The following is a 14969-nucleotide window of genomic DNA, read 5'->3' as shown; positions in this document are numbered from 1 at the left end:
GTGGCTGGAGGCATTAGGGTGCCGATTCCCATAGCCATCAGATATCTTGGTGTCACTTCAGCTGGCTCAGCTTCATCTCTGGCAGTGCTGATGGCATGTAGCCCATGTATGGTGCCTCATCATCCAGTTCCCTGGGAGAGAGAGCTGGAGCACTCAGACAATGTTTGTATTTCCTGTGCTTGAATTCTCCCTTTTCCATGTGAATGTGGTGATTATTTCACTTGCAGAATTGGAAGACAGTTAATTTTTCATACATCACATGCAAATTCTTAATCCCTTTTCAAAATTCCTCTTTACTGCTGTGGAAGTATTTGAACATATTTAATTTTAGTTACATTTGATGCTTATTCCGCATAATGGTAGAACATGGAAAGGGGTTCCAGTCATCAGGAATCCTTAGGCTTATCTGAAATCCCTAGGACAAAATACAGTTTGCAGTGTTGTGTTCATTTAGGATAATATTTGGAAATAATAGAGGAAAAGCTATCAGGCTGACTGCTGTGTCCCAAGAGACAAAATACAAACCAATTAGCAGAATGGCGTGACTGATAACAAAATCCAACAATTTATTGTTGGATGAATAATTTATTCAGTGTATTCTATGGGGGAAGAAACTCAGTGTGTCAAGTTTTCTGACAGCATAATTCTGTTTGAGTTTGTTGAATTGTGCCAAGATTTTGGTTTTTTAATCTCAGCTGCTGCAATAAATAAATGTAGTTATTCTGTGAGAAAGTTCAAATCAGGAGCAATTAGTATTCCCCAGGCCTAGTTTTCCATCTGATAAGTGAAGACAAATTTAATTATAAAAGGTGAATTTGGGAATTCTGCTGGTTGTAGATCATCTGCTTCCCTATTGCTTCATTGGAAAGTCTTGTCTCCTGCTTCTCCTTTCTTTTGAGAGTGTTCTGACAGTAGTCACTACACTAAAAGTGCAGTGTGCTTCAGCTGTGTGCTTCAGGATTTTTTAATTTTACCCTGTGTTTGACTTGATCTCCATATTAATCTTAAAATGAGTGTATAAAATTAGAAACTTGAAGTGAGATGGATGAAACTGTAGCATTTTTTCATGAATACCCAAATCAGAATTTTCAAGATTTTGATTTGATTGGCTCTCCTTATCTTGTGGGTAAGGGCTTTCTGGATGTGGGGCTCTTTTCACCTTGAGCACCGAGGCTGGTCTTGCTGTAGCTATTCCTGCCTTTTGCTTAGGATGTTTGCCTTGTAGATTTCACAGCACATCCTTTCTCTCTCTTTAACCCTGGGGTTTTTGGGGATCATTTGGACCTCATTTTGTGATCTTTAGTTTTTAATTTTTCTTTTCCCTCTCCTGCTTTTAGGGCGGATTGTTTGGTTTCTTTGTTTGTTTATTGTCACATTTCAAGGCACAGTAGGAAAGTAATTGTCTATCAGATGTACTATAGATTTTAGTATTGATCATATTGTCCAGTAGGTTGTCAAATTGGGTTTTAAGCACTTTAATGTTGCTTCACTGGTGACAGCTGTTCAGAGATTTACCCTTACCATACCCCAGGTCTTGTTTTGGGGTTATTAAGCTTTGGGTATTCCTAAGAGTTTAATGAATCCCTTGTGATATAGCAGGTTGGAAATTGTCTTTTGATCTTTGAGTACGTTGTTATGTCCTGCGTAGTAGATTGTTGTATGTTACTTTTGACTGTTGCTCTTACATTACATGTTTTCCCTGTGGTTGGATGCAACTGCAAACAACACTAACCTTAGGGACTGTTTTGTGGCAGAGTAAGATGTGCTCTGTGTACCTCAGACTTGTTAGGGAAAGCACCAGCCATGGCTGAGAGCCTTTGCTGCAGGTATCTGTCCATAGCAGGGTCTCTAACTAGATCATCTGCAACTCAGGCCTAGAAGGAAGGAAACTCCTGTTGTCTGGGCTGCTCCTGATAGGTGTCATCTCAAATCTACTGCCGGTGAATGAGTGTCATTTTGTGCTGAATCTGTTTCACTAACTGTAAAGGCTTCTAGATCTTCATCTTTTGTCTTCTTTCTTGCAACCCATTATTACAGTTCAAATGTTTTCTATTTTAGTTTTGAGTACTCTCAAACTTGTTTCAGGTTCTTTGTTTGTATCCTCTAAATTAACACTTCTGCTTTATATTTTTATATTTTGTTACTAGCATATTGTTTTCCTTTGTTTGGGCAGAAATTTTGGTAGTTTCAAACAACTCTGATGTACCTGATGTACACAGTATATTTCTTCAAGTTGGCCAGACAAATGGGCCTGTAAAAACATAAATTGCCTTCAGTTTTTTATAAAGAAATATACTTTGAAAAAAGAGAACATATATGCATGTAAGTTAACCTGTTTTAAAGACTATATATATTTTGTCCCATTCATTAGTTTTCTCGATGTGATTTGCTGTAAATTTAATGTTTTGCTTCAAAACTTAATTGGTATTAAAAACCCTCATTTAATAATTTTTTCTAAATATTTTCCCTTTTCTTTTTCACTCTGTAGGTGGAAGAAATTGTTGATATAGGAGCATTTGCTCCAGAAGACATTCATGTTCCCAAAATCTATGTTGATCGTCTGTTACAAGGAGAGAAGTTTGAGAAGAGAATTGAAGTAAGTAGCTGAGCTTCTCAGTCACAACATATTTCAGCTTGGGGTGTATTTAAAATTTGCATGGTGTTTAGTCTAGCCACCAAGTCTTAGCACTGAGAAATTAGTGTGGGAAAGACCCATCAAGTTTTGCTAGAAACCAGAGCTTAGATAGGTACTTATGTAGTTAGGTGGGGGCCTGAGGATTGAGCCTTCTTTCATACACCTCAGACTCTCTGGTTTAGTTCCTGAATAATTTAGGGCAACTGCTTGTATCCCTGGATGACTTTACTGCAGTTGAAAATCTAGTGGAAAATGCTACTAAATTCTCCTTCCCTCTCAGTTCACCTGCTCTAGATACAGCAAGGGGAACACCTAGACAAGTATCTGACTTTCTTTTCCACTGGACAGCTTTTGAGGTGGGCATGTAGGGCCTGTCTCAGTCCCTTTTGTGCCATATATTGAATTATGTTATGTTGCAAAGGTCCTGCAAACTTTTGTTCCCTTTTCTTTAATCAGGAACTTTTCTAATTGGTGGCCTTTCTGGTGAATAAAAGATGTCAATAGCTATTAAAATTGCTGCAATAATACTCCACCACTGAAAACACCCAATAAAATTATGATTATGTAATTGTTCTTTGTTGTTTCTGTGACTTTGCCACACTCAGGCTATGTCCCTATATTCATTTTGGTGATGTGACAGTGCTTTTCATGTGCAGTTGAAAATTCTGTATTTCTTGTGTGTTCTCCATAGTCTGGAGGTGGGAATTGTTCATCAGATAAACTGGTAGAAGGGAAGATACATGACACAAGGAGAAAAAATCTGTGAGAAAAAAAGTGCATAAAAGAATTGTAATAATTAAACTTCTGTTATTAAAATCAAATCACAGTCCTAGGAAGTCGTACAAGGACTTTTCTCCGAGCATTCTCTTTTGTGAATGCTAAGGTTAAGAAACTCTTTTTTTAATTCCATCTGTTCATTGTGCAAAAGCATTTTGCATGTTGTTGAGTAATTGACTGCAAACAGATGTGTCAAACCTTTTTTTTTTTCTCCTCTGGTTGTGTTGGGTCAGATTGCAATTAATGGCCTGTTTTCTTCTTCTGAATGCCTGCATTATCTCCCAGAAAAGCTTTTTACCTTATATGACAGAAATAATTTTTCATTTATTAAACATTCTTTCTGCTGCATCTTGGCTGCATAAGTGAATACCTATTTAGTCCATACCTGGTGAATACCTACCTAGTCATCTGCCCCCCTCCCTATATGGTTCAGAAAAAAAAGGGGGCAGGGGTGAGGGAGAAAGCTACTATAAACTGCTGAGCAAAATTGTAACAGAGATTAATTTTGATTATGCAATTTTGTAATTCTGGCAGTGGTAACTCTCACTAGGTATAGGTATAGGAAGGAAGTGGCAGATTTATTTACTCTTCTGCTAAATTTTATGAATCAACTGGCTGTACACAGAAAAGCAGTGGGTATGTAAGTAGTGAGAGAAGATGAAGAACGTGAGAAATAAAGAGAAGCTAGTCTGTCATAATTCTTACTGGCTTTAAATAGCAGTTCCTGCCTGATATGGCTTAGAAGTGGTCTCTCTAGCACCAGCTATAATTTCTGTCCAGCCTTCTCTTTGCTGTATAGAAACCCTCTGTAATTGTTCCTACTTTATCAATCCACAAGCAAAGCAATTCTAGGGAAAATAGCCTAGGCATAAAAAGGAAGGTGATAGGAAATTCAAAAGGATTTATATTGACTGTTTCTGACTACCTAAGGACAAAGTGAATCTGCAAAATTTCTGTTGTGATGATGAAAAGTAACAGGATAATTTTTTCTTATGTGTTAATTGTAGCCTGAAGTAGGAGAAGATATGAAGACATATGGGGGTGCAGGACATGATGTTTCCCAGATGAATTTTATATGAATAGGAGAGATGTGCAAAGAACATAATCTATGTAGACAATAATTTAAAAGAAAGATGTTATGAACTTCTTGAATGCCATGGCATTTTCACCTACATGTGATTTACAAAACATGAACTTAAGATGAGAAAATACCAGGAAACAAATTCATGGGGTGTGCAAGATTATAGAGAGTTATGTTTGAAAATTTTGATTCTTAGCTCTCCAGTATCTTTAGATGAATGGTATTTGTCTGTTTCATCTTTATAAATTTAGAATAGCTCATTGAATTGAATGAATGCAGAAAGAGAGCAGTATTTGTATTTTTGGCTGACATTTTACGAATCTATTTAGGTATCTCTGGGGTAATGAATCTCAGACTTGCTAGAATTTGCACTAGTGCTTGGTGCCTTCTTCACCACTTCTCTATGTATCAGGCTTGGCAATACAGACAAAGAAATACTATTTTGCTCTAAGGCTGTCACTGGCAATATTTGATGACTCCATTGGCTTAGCTAAGCTTAAATGCATAAAATAAAAGGTTGGGTTTTTTGTAGAAGATGAGTAAATAAACTTTATTCTTAGACCAAGTATCTCAGTGCAATCACAGATCAAGCTTTTGTGCCTTGAGAAGCAAGAATCTGGATTCTAATCTTTACTTATGATTATTTCTTATTTTGCAGCGCTTATCAATCCGAAAGCCTGAAGACTCTACAGCCAAACAAAAAAAAGGAGACAATGTGAGGGAGAGGATCATCAAACGGGCTGCATTAGAGTTTGAGGATGGCATGTATGGTATCCTTCAGCTGTGCTATATGTTGAAGTGATTGCTGGCTAGAATAAGAAACCCATCTGGTTTGTTTAGAACAGGTTGATTAACGTGCTCATTGTCTTTACCAGAACCTGTGATACTTGATACTCTCATTTTATTAATACCCAATTGAAATAGGAGTTGCACCTTGGTATTTTTATCGTATATATAATTTGACAGAATGCAATTAGTCCAAATGGCAAAATAATTAATCACAAATATGAGGTATTTAAGTAAAAACAAAAGTACTTGTGAAGGGAGCAGTTCTAATCTATTCATAGTATAGTAGTAATTTTTTAAAACTTACTAGTTTGCAATAAGTGTTTCTGCCTTAACCACCTTTTTTCAGCTAATCTGGGTATTGGAATCCCGCTGTTGGCCAGTAACTTCATCAGTCCAGACATAACTGTTCACTTACAGAGTGAAAATGGAGTCCTGGGTTTGGTAAGAATATATCTTGGTCAGTTATTATAGTGTTTTTATTTTGCTGTGACTGGGTTTTATTTCCTGCACGCCTCCAACTTGATTATTATATTGCTAAAAATATATGTGCTGTATTATGTCATCATAAAATTCTCACTCTGCTGTAGAGAAGTTTTCTAGAAAATGCTTATTTTATGATTATGGTGCGACTTTGCTAAGGATGTCCTTAAGTTTCAGGACTCAAAGCCATCAGAAATTTGCAAGATGAGGCATTGTAAACCTTAGCAAATGTAATTGTAAATAAAGCTTAAAGTGAATACTATTTTTACTGTCATAAGGATTTATGAAGTTGCAGGTATGACCTTTTTCTGAAAAATGTCTGTCACTTTGATTAAGAACAAAAAGAAATCCAAATCAAACCAACGTCTCGCTTAATGATTATTTAGTAATTCTAACATCCTTGAACAATATGTCCAACAGATCTGATATGTTACTTGATATAAACTGTGGCTTGTAATGTCAGGATTTTTTTCTGATTAAAAATAGAATTCTGATTAAAAAAATATAAAAAATGCATGTCTGCCATGATCTGGCTTTGGTAATAAGCATTGGAAATATGGCAATTATAAATTGTATCATAGAGGTATTTTATTATAAAGCTTGACATACATGTTTATTGTTGTCAGGGTCCTTATCCACTTGAAAATGAAGTAGATCCAGATCTGATTAATGCAGGTAAATACTTTAATTAAATTTAATTAATGGAATATGAATAACTATGTAAATTTTAAATTTTTCTTTTGATACAGTATTTGAACCTAGAGACCTGTTTTATTTGATAATAAATATGAATGTATTTGTCTTCTTTTAAGTGATAGTCATCTTCTTTGGGCAGAGACTGTCCTCCAGGCCCATCAGTAAATGGTTAAATCATCCTCTTCAGAAGTGAGATTGTTTTGAGCAGCCTGTAAGGGAATATGGGTTTGTTTTCCTGCTGCTTTTCCTTGAGTCTTCTAGAAAATGGTTTTCAATGATTTATGCTTGGGACATGTTTTAAAACATCCTGTGTATAATGGGTTGGTTTATTCCCAGCCAGGAATATAACTCATATGCATTCAGAGAGGGAGTGGTAGCCAAGGCAGGGGGAAAGAGCTGGGACCGGGCACACCAAGGTCACTGCTGTGGGCAGCTGCTTTTGCCACTTTTAGCAGGGAATGGCAATTCTCACTTACTGTTGTTGCCCAGCTGTTTCAGGGCATTTCACCTTAGAAGATGCTATTCAATATAAAAATATAAGGTTCTTACGATATAGTGCAGCTGTCTGATTTCTATTTTTTTCACAGAAAAGTTGTGCCTGTGTACATTTTCTGTCTCCATGTAAAAGTACACTTAAATATTGCATTGTGACAAACAGAAATAGGCCTTGTGACTTTGTGGTGGATATTAATGGTATAGGTTATAGACCTGATTTTTTAGACTTGTTTTTTCAAATGGAAACTATACACATTTCATATTTTTTATTCAAATACACATGCATACATACAAATACATGTATGGGTGTCTACATATGTATTCATACAGAGAGTACGTTTCTCAGTGGCTGTTAGCAAGTTCCATTAAACTCTGAAAAGTCAAAGGAGATAAAGTCAAAGGACATAAAATAATTTTAATTTAATACCAGTCCAACAATTGTTGTCTGAGTTGAAACATTTGCTGCTTGGCTCAGCTAAATGATGCTTATCTAGCACTAGGTAATTGCCTCTGTGACTATATTTTAAATGTGGAGTTATTTGAGGCCATTTTCTGGTCTGAAATAAAAAAATATTTAAGAAATTGAGTGTAGCATTTCACCAGTATATATGTAATTGTTTCAAGAATTGCATGAAGGAATATGTCAGAGGATTCACTGGAAGAAAAAAAATATTTAGAAGAAAAAAATACTATGAGTGAAATTATATGCATGCACATTAGAACTGAAGTTTTAATATGGGTGCGTATGAAAAATGAACATATTAACAGAGTGACAGTGAAAAAATATCTAAGAACTTTATAAATTCTCTGAAAAAATTGTGCTTTAATCTGGAAATTGAGATGGTCTTGAATTGTTATTTAAAGTTGATAAATATTTTTTAAGACTTAATCTGGAAGACATGAAGCTAACATAACAGGTCAGAATGCAACAAGAAAATTAGATTATTGTGCTATTGTTAATTCAGTGTTGAGCAGCTTCACATGTCCCTCTGAAGCTGTAGTAAACAGGACATAGGATAGACAAACATCAGACCTACCACCAATATAATTATTTCTATAATGGCTGAAACATTCACATAGTTGGATTAGGACCATTCTAGGTGCTTTCCAATCAAATTTGTAAAGCCATGTGAAGAAAACAGAAGCTGAATCGCAGAGAAATAGAAATTAATCTTGTTATCATTCATTAACTGGATCCAGTATCAGCCCCAAAGTCTGGTTTCAAGGTTTTAAAATATACACCTGTTTTGGGCTTTTGCCAAATTTCTCTCTGCAAATGTAATTGTGTTTCTCTGAAATATGTATGGGATTTTCTGTTTGTCCCATTTTTTTAATGTCTCACATGAAGGATGTCTTGACTGCAACTGAAAGGTAGACTGCTGCATTACAGTAGAAATATTTTAAAGTACTGACCTGAGAGCATTTTAAGAAGTGGGTAATGTGATGCTCTTTTTACATTATTCTGTGGTCTGTGTGTCTTCCTTCTCATCATTACCTTGTCACTTTATCCCAGGCTTCTCTCTCCATATTGCTGCCTGCAAACCCTGTTATCTCTCTCACTGCCTTGGGTGGGTGCCCTGCCCTGTGGGGAAATATAATTCAGGCTGTCTCAGCAGGTCTGGGTGTTAGCATGGTGAATTCTTGAGAAGTGTGCAAGACCCCTTGTATGACCTTAATTCTGTACTATTCTACTTAATTTCCATACAAAAGGCATAAAATATGCCTCAGATGAGTTCAATAATTAAAGCACATATCTTAGATCTGTAATTTAAGTTTTATGCACTGTTTCTTTCCCTTTTCCCATTCTCTTAGTTAATCTCATTGTCCTTTTTTCTCTGTTTTCTGGAAACTGTTTAATGATGCATCATTCTCCTTCACCGTTGTTGTTACAGTATGTCACATGTTGCTAAAATATTTCAGTTTGGTTTTTTTTCTTTAAAGTTTTATGCTTCTTTTATGATTTCATCTTCATCTGTGTTTCTTCTGCCTTATCAGAGGCACCCTGTGTAAATGTTTGTTGCTTAGACTGATTCAAAGAGCAGGCAGAAGAGGAAGAAAAGGGTCCTGAGCAGAGTCAAAATAAGACACTCCCAGATGTGTTCCATTGCTTGACTCAAGCACAGTACAGAGCACAGAAGCACATTTTCTTGTGCCCTTGAAAAAAGCAAGAATAGACTAGACCTGTCATTTATTTTTTTGTATTTTTCATCATTAGCACTATAAACTGTTCAATCTGATCTGCTTCCTTTTCTTTGCAGTCTCTCTGTGTTCTGAAGGTTTTATCTTCCTCTATTTCAAAAGACAGTTACTTCTCACTTTTTCTATGAATGGAGCAGAAAGCTAAAGTCTATAGATATTTCCTACACTCTGGTGTTCATGGTGCTTGCCTGGAACTGCTGGTGGTCAAACAGCAGGCAATCCTATCATTAGAAACTCTAACAAACTGCTTCACAATTCAATAGGATTGATTAGGTTTACACATGATGTCGTAAGTGTAATCAGGTCTGTAGCTGTACTGAATCCAAAGGAATTTGATAAAAACCTCTTATTTCTTGGTAAGTAGCTGTGACTTCATTTGTCAAAGAAAAAAAATGTGTACTGTAGCTTATTTCTTTTACAGGTAAGGAGACAGTCACTGTTCTTCCAGGTTCTTCCTATTTCTCTAGCGATGAATCATTTGCAATGATAAGAGGGTATGTAACAACACAAACTCTGATCTTTTTGAAACAGGAAAAGAATATACTGCATCAGTGGCAGAACTCATTAGTATTTCTTCCAAATGTGGTTAGCATTTCACAACCTGTAAAATTATCATGGACTTAATCAGTTATGGTTTTCAGAGGGTTAAATCTAGCTATTGGAAATAAAAAAAACACTGCACTAATAGATACCATGGTGATGTTTGTGCCTACCACCACCTGGCCATCTATAAACACATTTATAATGACATTTTAACAACTATTTTTTGGTCATTTCCAAGTATCTAATCTGTACTTGCACTCAGTATATTTTCTTTGCTCAGCTTGCAATTGTGATCCTCATTCCACCTCCTTAATGGAAATTCAACGTCTGCACCTGTTTTTTGTTTGTTTTTTGGAAAGGAGTTTGGATGCAAACAAACACTAAATCCTAATGGCTCTGAAAAGATAATGGTGCATGTAAATACGTTAAGGAGTGCACTAAAAAGTATGAGTTCAGAGATGATTGACTGCACATGCAATTAACCAAACCAGACAAAAGTAGGAACATTTCTGAGGCTCAGTAGGCATAAAGAGAGACATTTGCATCAGTGATACATCTAGGAGGAAAAAAAACCCTAACTACGTGTGTGACAAACAGTTGCTACCTTTCTCATATGCCACCATTTTAAAATTGATGTAATGAGCATGAACAAAAGCTTGTTAAGATTTGTGGGCTGTTACTTGAACATGATATGCTAATTACACACTTTCTGTTACCAGAGGCCATGTTGATTTGACAATGCTTGGAGCTATGCAGGTGTCGAAGTACGGTGACCTGGCCAACTGGATGATTCCTGTAAGTAGGTTTTTGAACTACTGGCAGTGTACTGTGTTCTGTATAACATAAATGTAGCTGAGGACCAGGCAAAGGAGAAAAGGGCAGAAGTAGAATCGGAGTTGTGAAGCTAAAAGTAGTAAAATAGAGTATATGTGTGTTTTTCCTGCATACTGCTGGCACCAAGCAATCCATTATCAGAAGTCAGCCTTCTAAAATTATGCTTGTGCATTGTGAAAAGCAAAACATTATTTATGCAAGCCTTTTTCCTGCCTTTTATGTCCATGCCTTTCAAATGTCCCTTATTTTGGCTGAGGAATGATGCTTTTTCTTGACAGTGATGACTTTTGTATGGTTGTACCTGGAGCAGTAAGTTGGAGGAAAGTGTAAACCAGCATGTAGTTCATTATAAAATTATAAAATGAGCCTGCATTATTTTTCTGTATTTCTGTCAAAAGACTGTGGCATTGCCCTTTCAAACACATTAAGGGAAAACAATAATACTGTATTTAGCCAAACAGACCTTCAGGTTTCAATGATAGAAATATAAGCTAATTCCAGCATTATTTAAGCAGTGGATAGCACTAAGCCATTCTTTGAACTTTATGTTCTATCATTAAACATTAGTGACTTTCATACTGTTGACAAGTTTGATATTTTCAATGGCTTTCAATATGGTACTTTCAGATACAGTTTGTATTAGAGATGTCTAGAAGCAAACTTTCTTATTAGCCTTGTTTAAAGTGATGAGACATATTTCTATCTACCTGAGCAGTGTTAAGGGCCTTGGGAAACTGAAAGATGACTAGAGGTGGACAAAAACCCAATTGAATGTCCTTGTCTCTGGGAGAAGCTAGTTGAACCCAGAAGTCTGTGACTTCTATAGCAGACCTTTGAGCATGGAAGTCATGGAGCACAAGGTGCTTTTATTGAGAGAGGACAGCATCTGACATGGGAGCTGTACAAGCAGATGTGGGAGAAAGGGTTGTGTGAAGGGAGAGTCCAGGTGTCTGTGTTAATTGGGGGAAGGGAGAAGGGTTATGGCTTGGCTGAAGTGAGTGTTTCAAGATTTGAACTATCAAAAGATAAGGACAGCATTTTGTACTGATAAAAAGATTTATTTACACATACATTTCTTGAAACATTGAAGCTAAGATTGATTCCAATCTTTCTCAAAATGGTGCAGATTTACGTGTTCTTCCTTCTGTGCTTTATGTTCTCTAAAAGATAGTGATTTTAGTTTTTCATTCATATATATATAAAATATTATTTTTTTATATTTAATTTTTTTTTATTTTGCTTATTTTACCTATGAAGTTGCCTCTCAGTTCTGTGCAACCCCAAATTTATGAATAACAGGTATGTTTTCAAAACAGGAAAGTATAAAATGCAACTTTCAGTACTGTTTGACTTCTTGTTATCTTTGATATGTACCTTGTTATTACATACTACAGCATACATCAGATGGATCCTCATGACTTTTTGCTGCTGTCATTTTCCACTCTTACTGATCTTTGGCTGTTTGGAAATTTACTTGCAGTGAGCTGTGTTTACTTGTGAGTAAATATGCCAATGACACTTCATAAATCCAACCAGGAGCCTTTCCAAGCAGCAGTAATTTCTTTTCGGTTACTTTTATGGAGATCTGTTGGATAGATGATTCTTAATCTACTTTATTGATGTGTTACTTCTATTCTACAGTACAGATTTTAAAAATGGGATTAACCAGCCCATAGATATACAGATCTCCCTGCTTTTCCTGTAAATCAGAAGAGATATTATTGTCAGTTAAATTTAATTATGGGCAAGATGTATTTCTTTTTTAGTCACAAGATTTGTGCATGGATGATACAAAGATTGACTTTGCTGAAAACTCGTAGTGTAAGGAAGCTTCAAGCTGTATTTTGTTCTAACATTTTTCACTTTTCATTTAGTTTTGGTTAAATATTTCTTATACACTGGAGCTTTTGGATTCTTGTATTGATGATATTTGCCATTATTTCAGAGGCAAGTAGTAGCTTTATATGTTTTGAACAAGTACCATTATGAAGCAGTCCTTTCTGTCCCTTGAGCTTGATAACACTTCAGGCCTAGTGTGTGCATGTGTGTGTGTACATGCACTTACTATTAGGAACTGAGCTGAGGAAGTCTCATTGCAGTAATTACAGCCTTTTCTTTGCTCTTATCTGCTGACTTTTAATGGAGAGAAAAATCCCGTGAGTAAAGGAAGAAGAGGGTGTGAATATTTTAAGCACATGTAGTAAACAATGCTGTTTGCTTAGGCAGAAGTTACTTCCTAAATACTGGCATTTATTGGTAATTTTATTCCATTAAGCGCTACTACTTAATGGCTTTTCGTCTTCCTCACTTTGGTATTTCTCCAACTAACAAAAGGGTTTCTGAGGAGGGAAAGGAGAAGTAGGCAGATTTCTGTGAATCCCCTGGGAACAGAATACATCTGTGAGAAGTTGGCCAAGAGAGTTTGAAGAGAAACATGGAGGTCATGATCATGGAGTAGGTCAGAGAGGCCAGAACAGACAACTCATGGCTGCTGGTTCCTACTGGATGGAGCCACATTTCATTTCATGAGTGCAGGACACTTGTAACCTGTCTGTTTGTCTCAGTTAATATCGGAAATTGCTGCCAGCAAGGCAGCTTCCCAGCATTTACAGAGCAGCAGCATCAGTGATCTCACATGCGGTTTTAAAAGCTATGGGATTGACTGCACATATCCCTCCATGTACTTGCTTTGTTTCAGTTCCTTTCAACTAGTGTCTTCTTGAAGCCCTAAGAACAGAAGCATTTATGAAACAGTTTCTGCTGCCCTTCTGCAAGGGCCAAGTTTACTGCAAAGTACTGCAGCTGCAGCTTGCACAGAGTAGTGCTTTTTTTTCCCCCGTCCTTCCTAAGAGAACACAAGTAACTATGATTATTGTTGTGACATATATCAGAGGCTGGGAATAGGTCAAAACAAAACACCAGAACTTCTGTCATGTTCCCCTGTGACACCAAGGCCTCTGCCTTTTTATTATGCATTTCTGAACAACCCATAACATTAAACAACCCTAATATGACTACTGGTACAGCTGACACACTGTAGCAGCAGAAAAAGTATTGAAGCAAGTGGAGGGTCCCTGCAGCTCGAAGTTGATGAATCTGAAAGCATAAAATGGGTTAAATGTCTGTGATATCAGATTTCACTAGGCAGAAACTTCTTGCCAGGGAAAAAGATAACTATGCAGTAAATCATTAATGAGAAGGTAGCATACTCAGGAGGACTGCAAGGATGTTATGAGGTTATGTAGGGAGTGTGTCAGAAGAGCCGAAGTCCAACTTAATTTGGCTACTGCCACAGAAGACAGGGAACAGTGCTTCTATAAATACATCAATAACAAAAGGAGGGCTGAGGAAGTTGTCCATCCATCATTGGAGGCAGGGGGAAGCATAGTGACAAAGACATGGAAAATGCTGAAGTACCTAATACCTTCTTTGCCTTAGTCTTTTATGGTCAGACCAGTTGTTCCCCAGGTACTGAGTGCTCGGAGCTGCAAAACAAAGAACAGGAAGCAGTATAAAGCCTCCACACTTAGGGGGAACTGGTCACTGACCTGCCACACTATTTGGACACACACAGTTCTATGGGACCACATGGGAGCCACCCCAAGGCACTGAGGGAGCAGGTGAAATTGCTCACTGAGACTTTCCATCATTTTCCAGCAGTCCTGGTTAATCTGAGAGAACTTGGTTAACCAGGTAACTGGAGATTTGTAGGTCTGATCGCTGTCTACAGAAGGGCCAGAATGAGGATCCAGGGAATTGCAGGTCTGTCAGCAGCACTGACCTTCCCTGTCAGTGTTAGGGAAGGTCATGGAATAGATCATCCTGAGTGCCATCATGCAGGGCATACAAGACAATCAGGGCATCAGACAGATGGGTTTGGGAAAGGCAGTTCCTGCTTGAGAACCTGATCTTCTTTCATGACAGGGTGTCCAGCTTAGTGAATGATGGAAAGTCTGTCTACCTGGAAAGGTTGCCTACCTGGACTTCAGTAAACCTTTTGACATAATTTCCGACAACATTCTTCTGGACAAACTGGCTGCTCACAGCTTGGATGGGGGACACTTGGCTGGGTAAAGAACTGTGGGTGGCCGGGCCCAGGGAGTGGTGCTGGTCACTGGTTGAGTGGTGCATCCATCTGGGGCTGGTCACTGGTTGAGTTCCTCAGGGCTCAGTGTTGGGGCCAGCCCTGATTAATATCTTTATTGATGATCTGGAGTGCACCCTCAGTCAGTTTGCAGGTGACAACAAGATGGGTGGGAGTGTTGATCTGCTGGAGAGCAGGAAGGCTCTGCAGAGGGATCTGGACAGGCTGGATCCATGGGCTGAGGCCAGTGGTGGGACGTTCAACAAGGCCAAGTGCAGGGTCCTGCCATTGGGTCACAACAACCCCAGGCAGTGCCAGGGCTGGGACAGAGTGGCTGGAAAACTGCCCAGTTCTGG

The 14969-nt window shown here is 37.6% G+C and overlaps 1 protein-coding gene across 1 annotated transcript in view; it reads left to right on the top strand.

Annotated features, from left to right (window-relative positions):
- OXCT1 (3-oxoacid CoA-transferase 1) overlaps positions 1-14969 on the top strand; it is an 82524-nt gene that overhangs the window by 40336 nt on the left and 27219 nt on the right. Inside the window, exons 8-13 of the mRNA XM_084224694.1 lie at positions 2489-2596; positions 5152-5263; positions 5629-5723; positions 6389-6437; positions 9574-9646; positions 10415-10490. Coding sequence (XP_084080820.1) covers positions 2489-2596; positions 5152-5263; positions 5629-5723; positions 6389-6437; positions 9574-9646; positions 10415-10490 — 513 coding nt within the window. The remainder of the gene's footprint in view (positions 1-2488; positions 2597-5151; positions 5264-5628; positions 5724-6388; positions 6438-9573; positions 9647-10414; positions 10491-14969) is intronic.

The sequence above is a fragment of the Fringilla coelebs genome (genome assembly GCF_963513975.1).
Source record: "Fringilla coelebs genome assembly, chromosome: Z".
In the NCBI taxonomy this organism is placed as follows: domain Eukaryota; kingdom Metazoa; phylum Chordata; class Aves; order Passeriformes; family Fringillidae; genus Fringilla; species Fringilla coelebs.
Note: the sequence above shows the minus strand (reverse complement) of the source record. Positions and strands in the feature narration are given on the sequence as shown.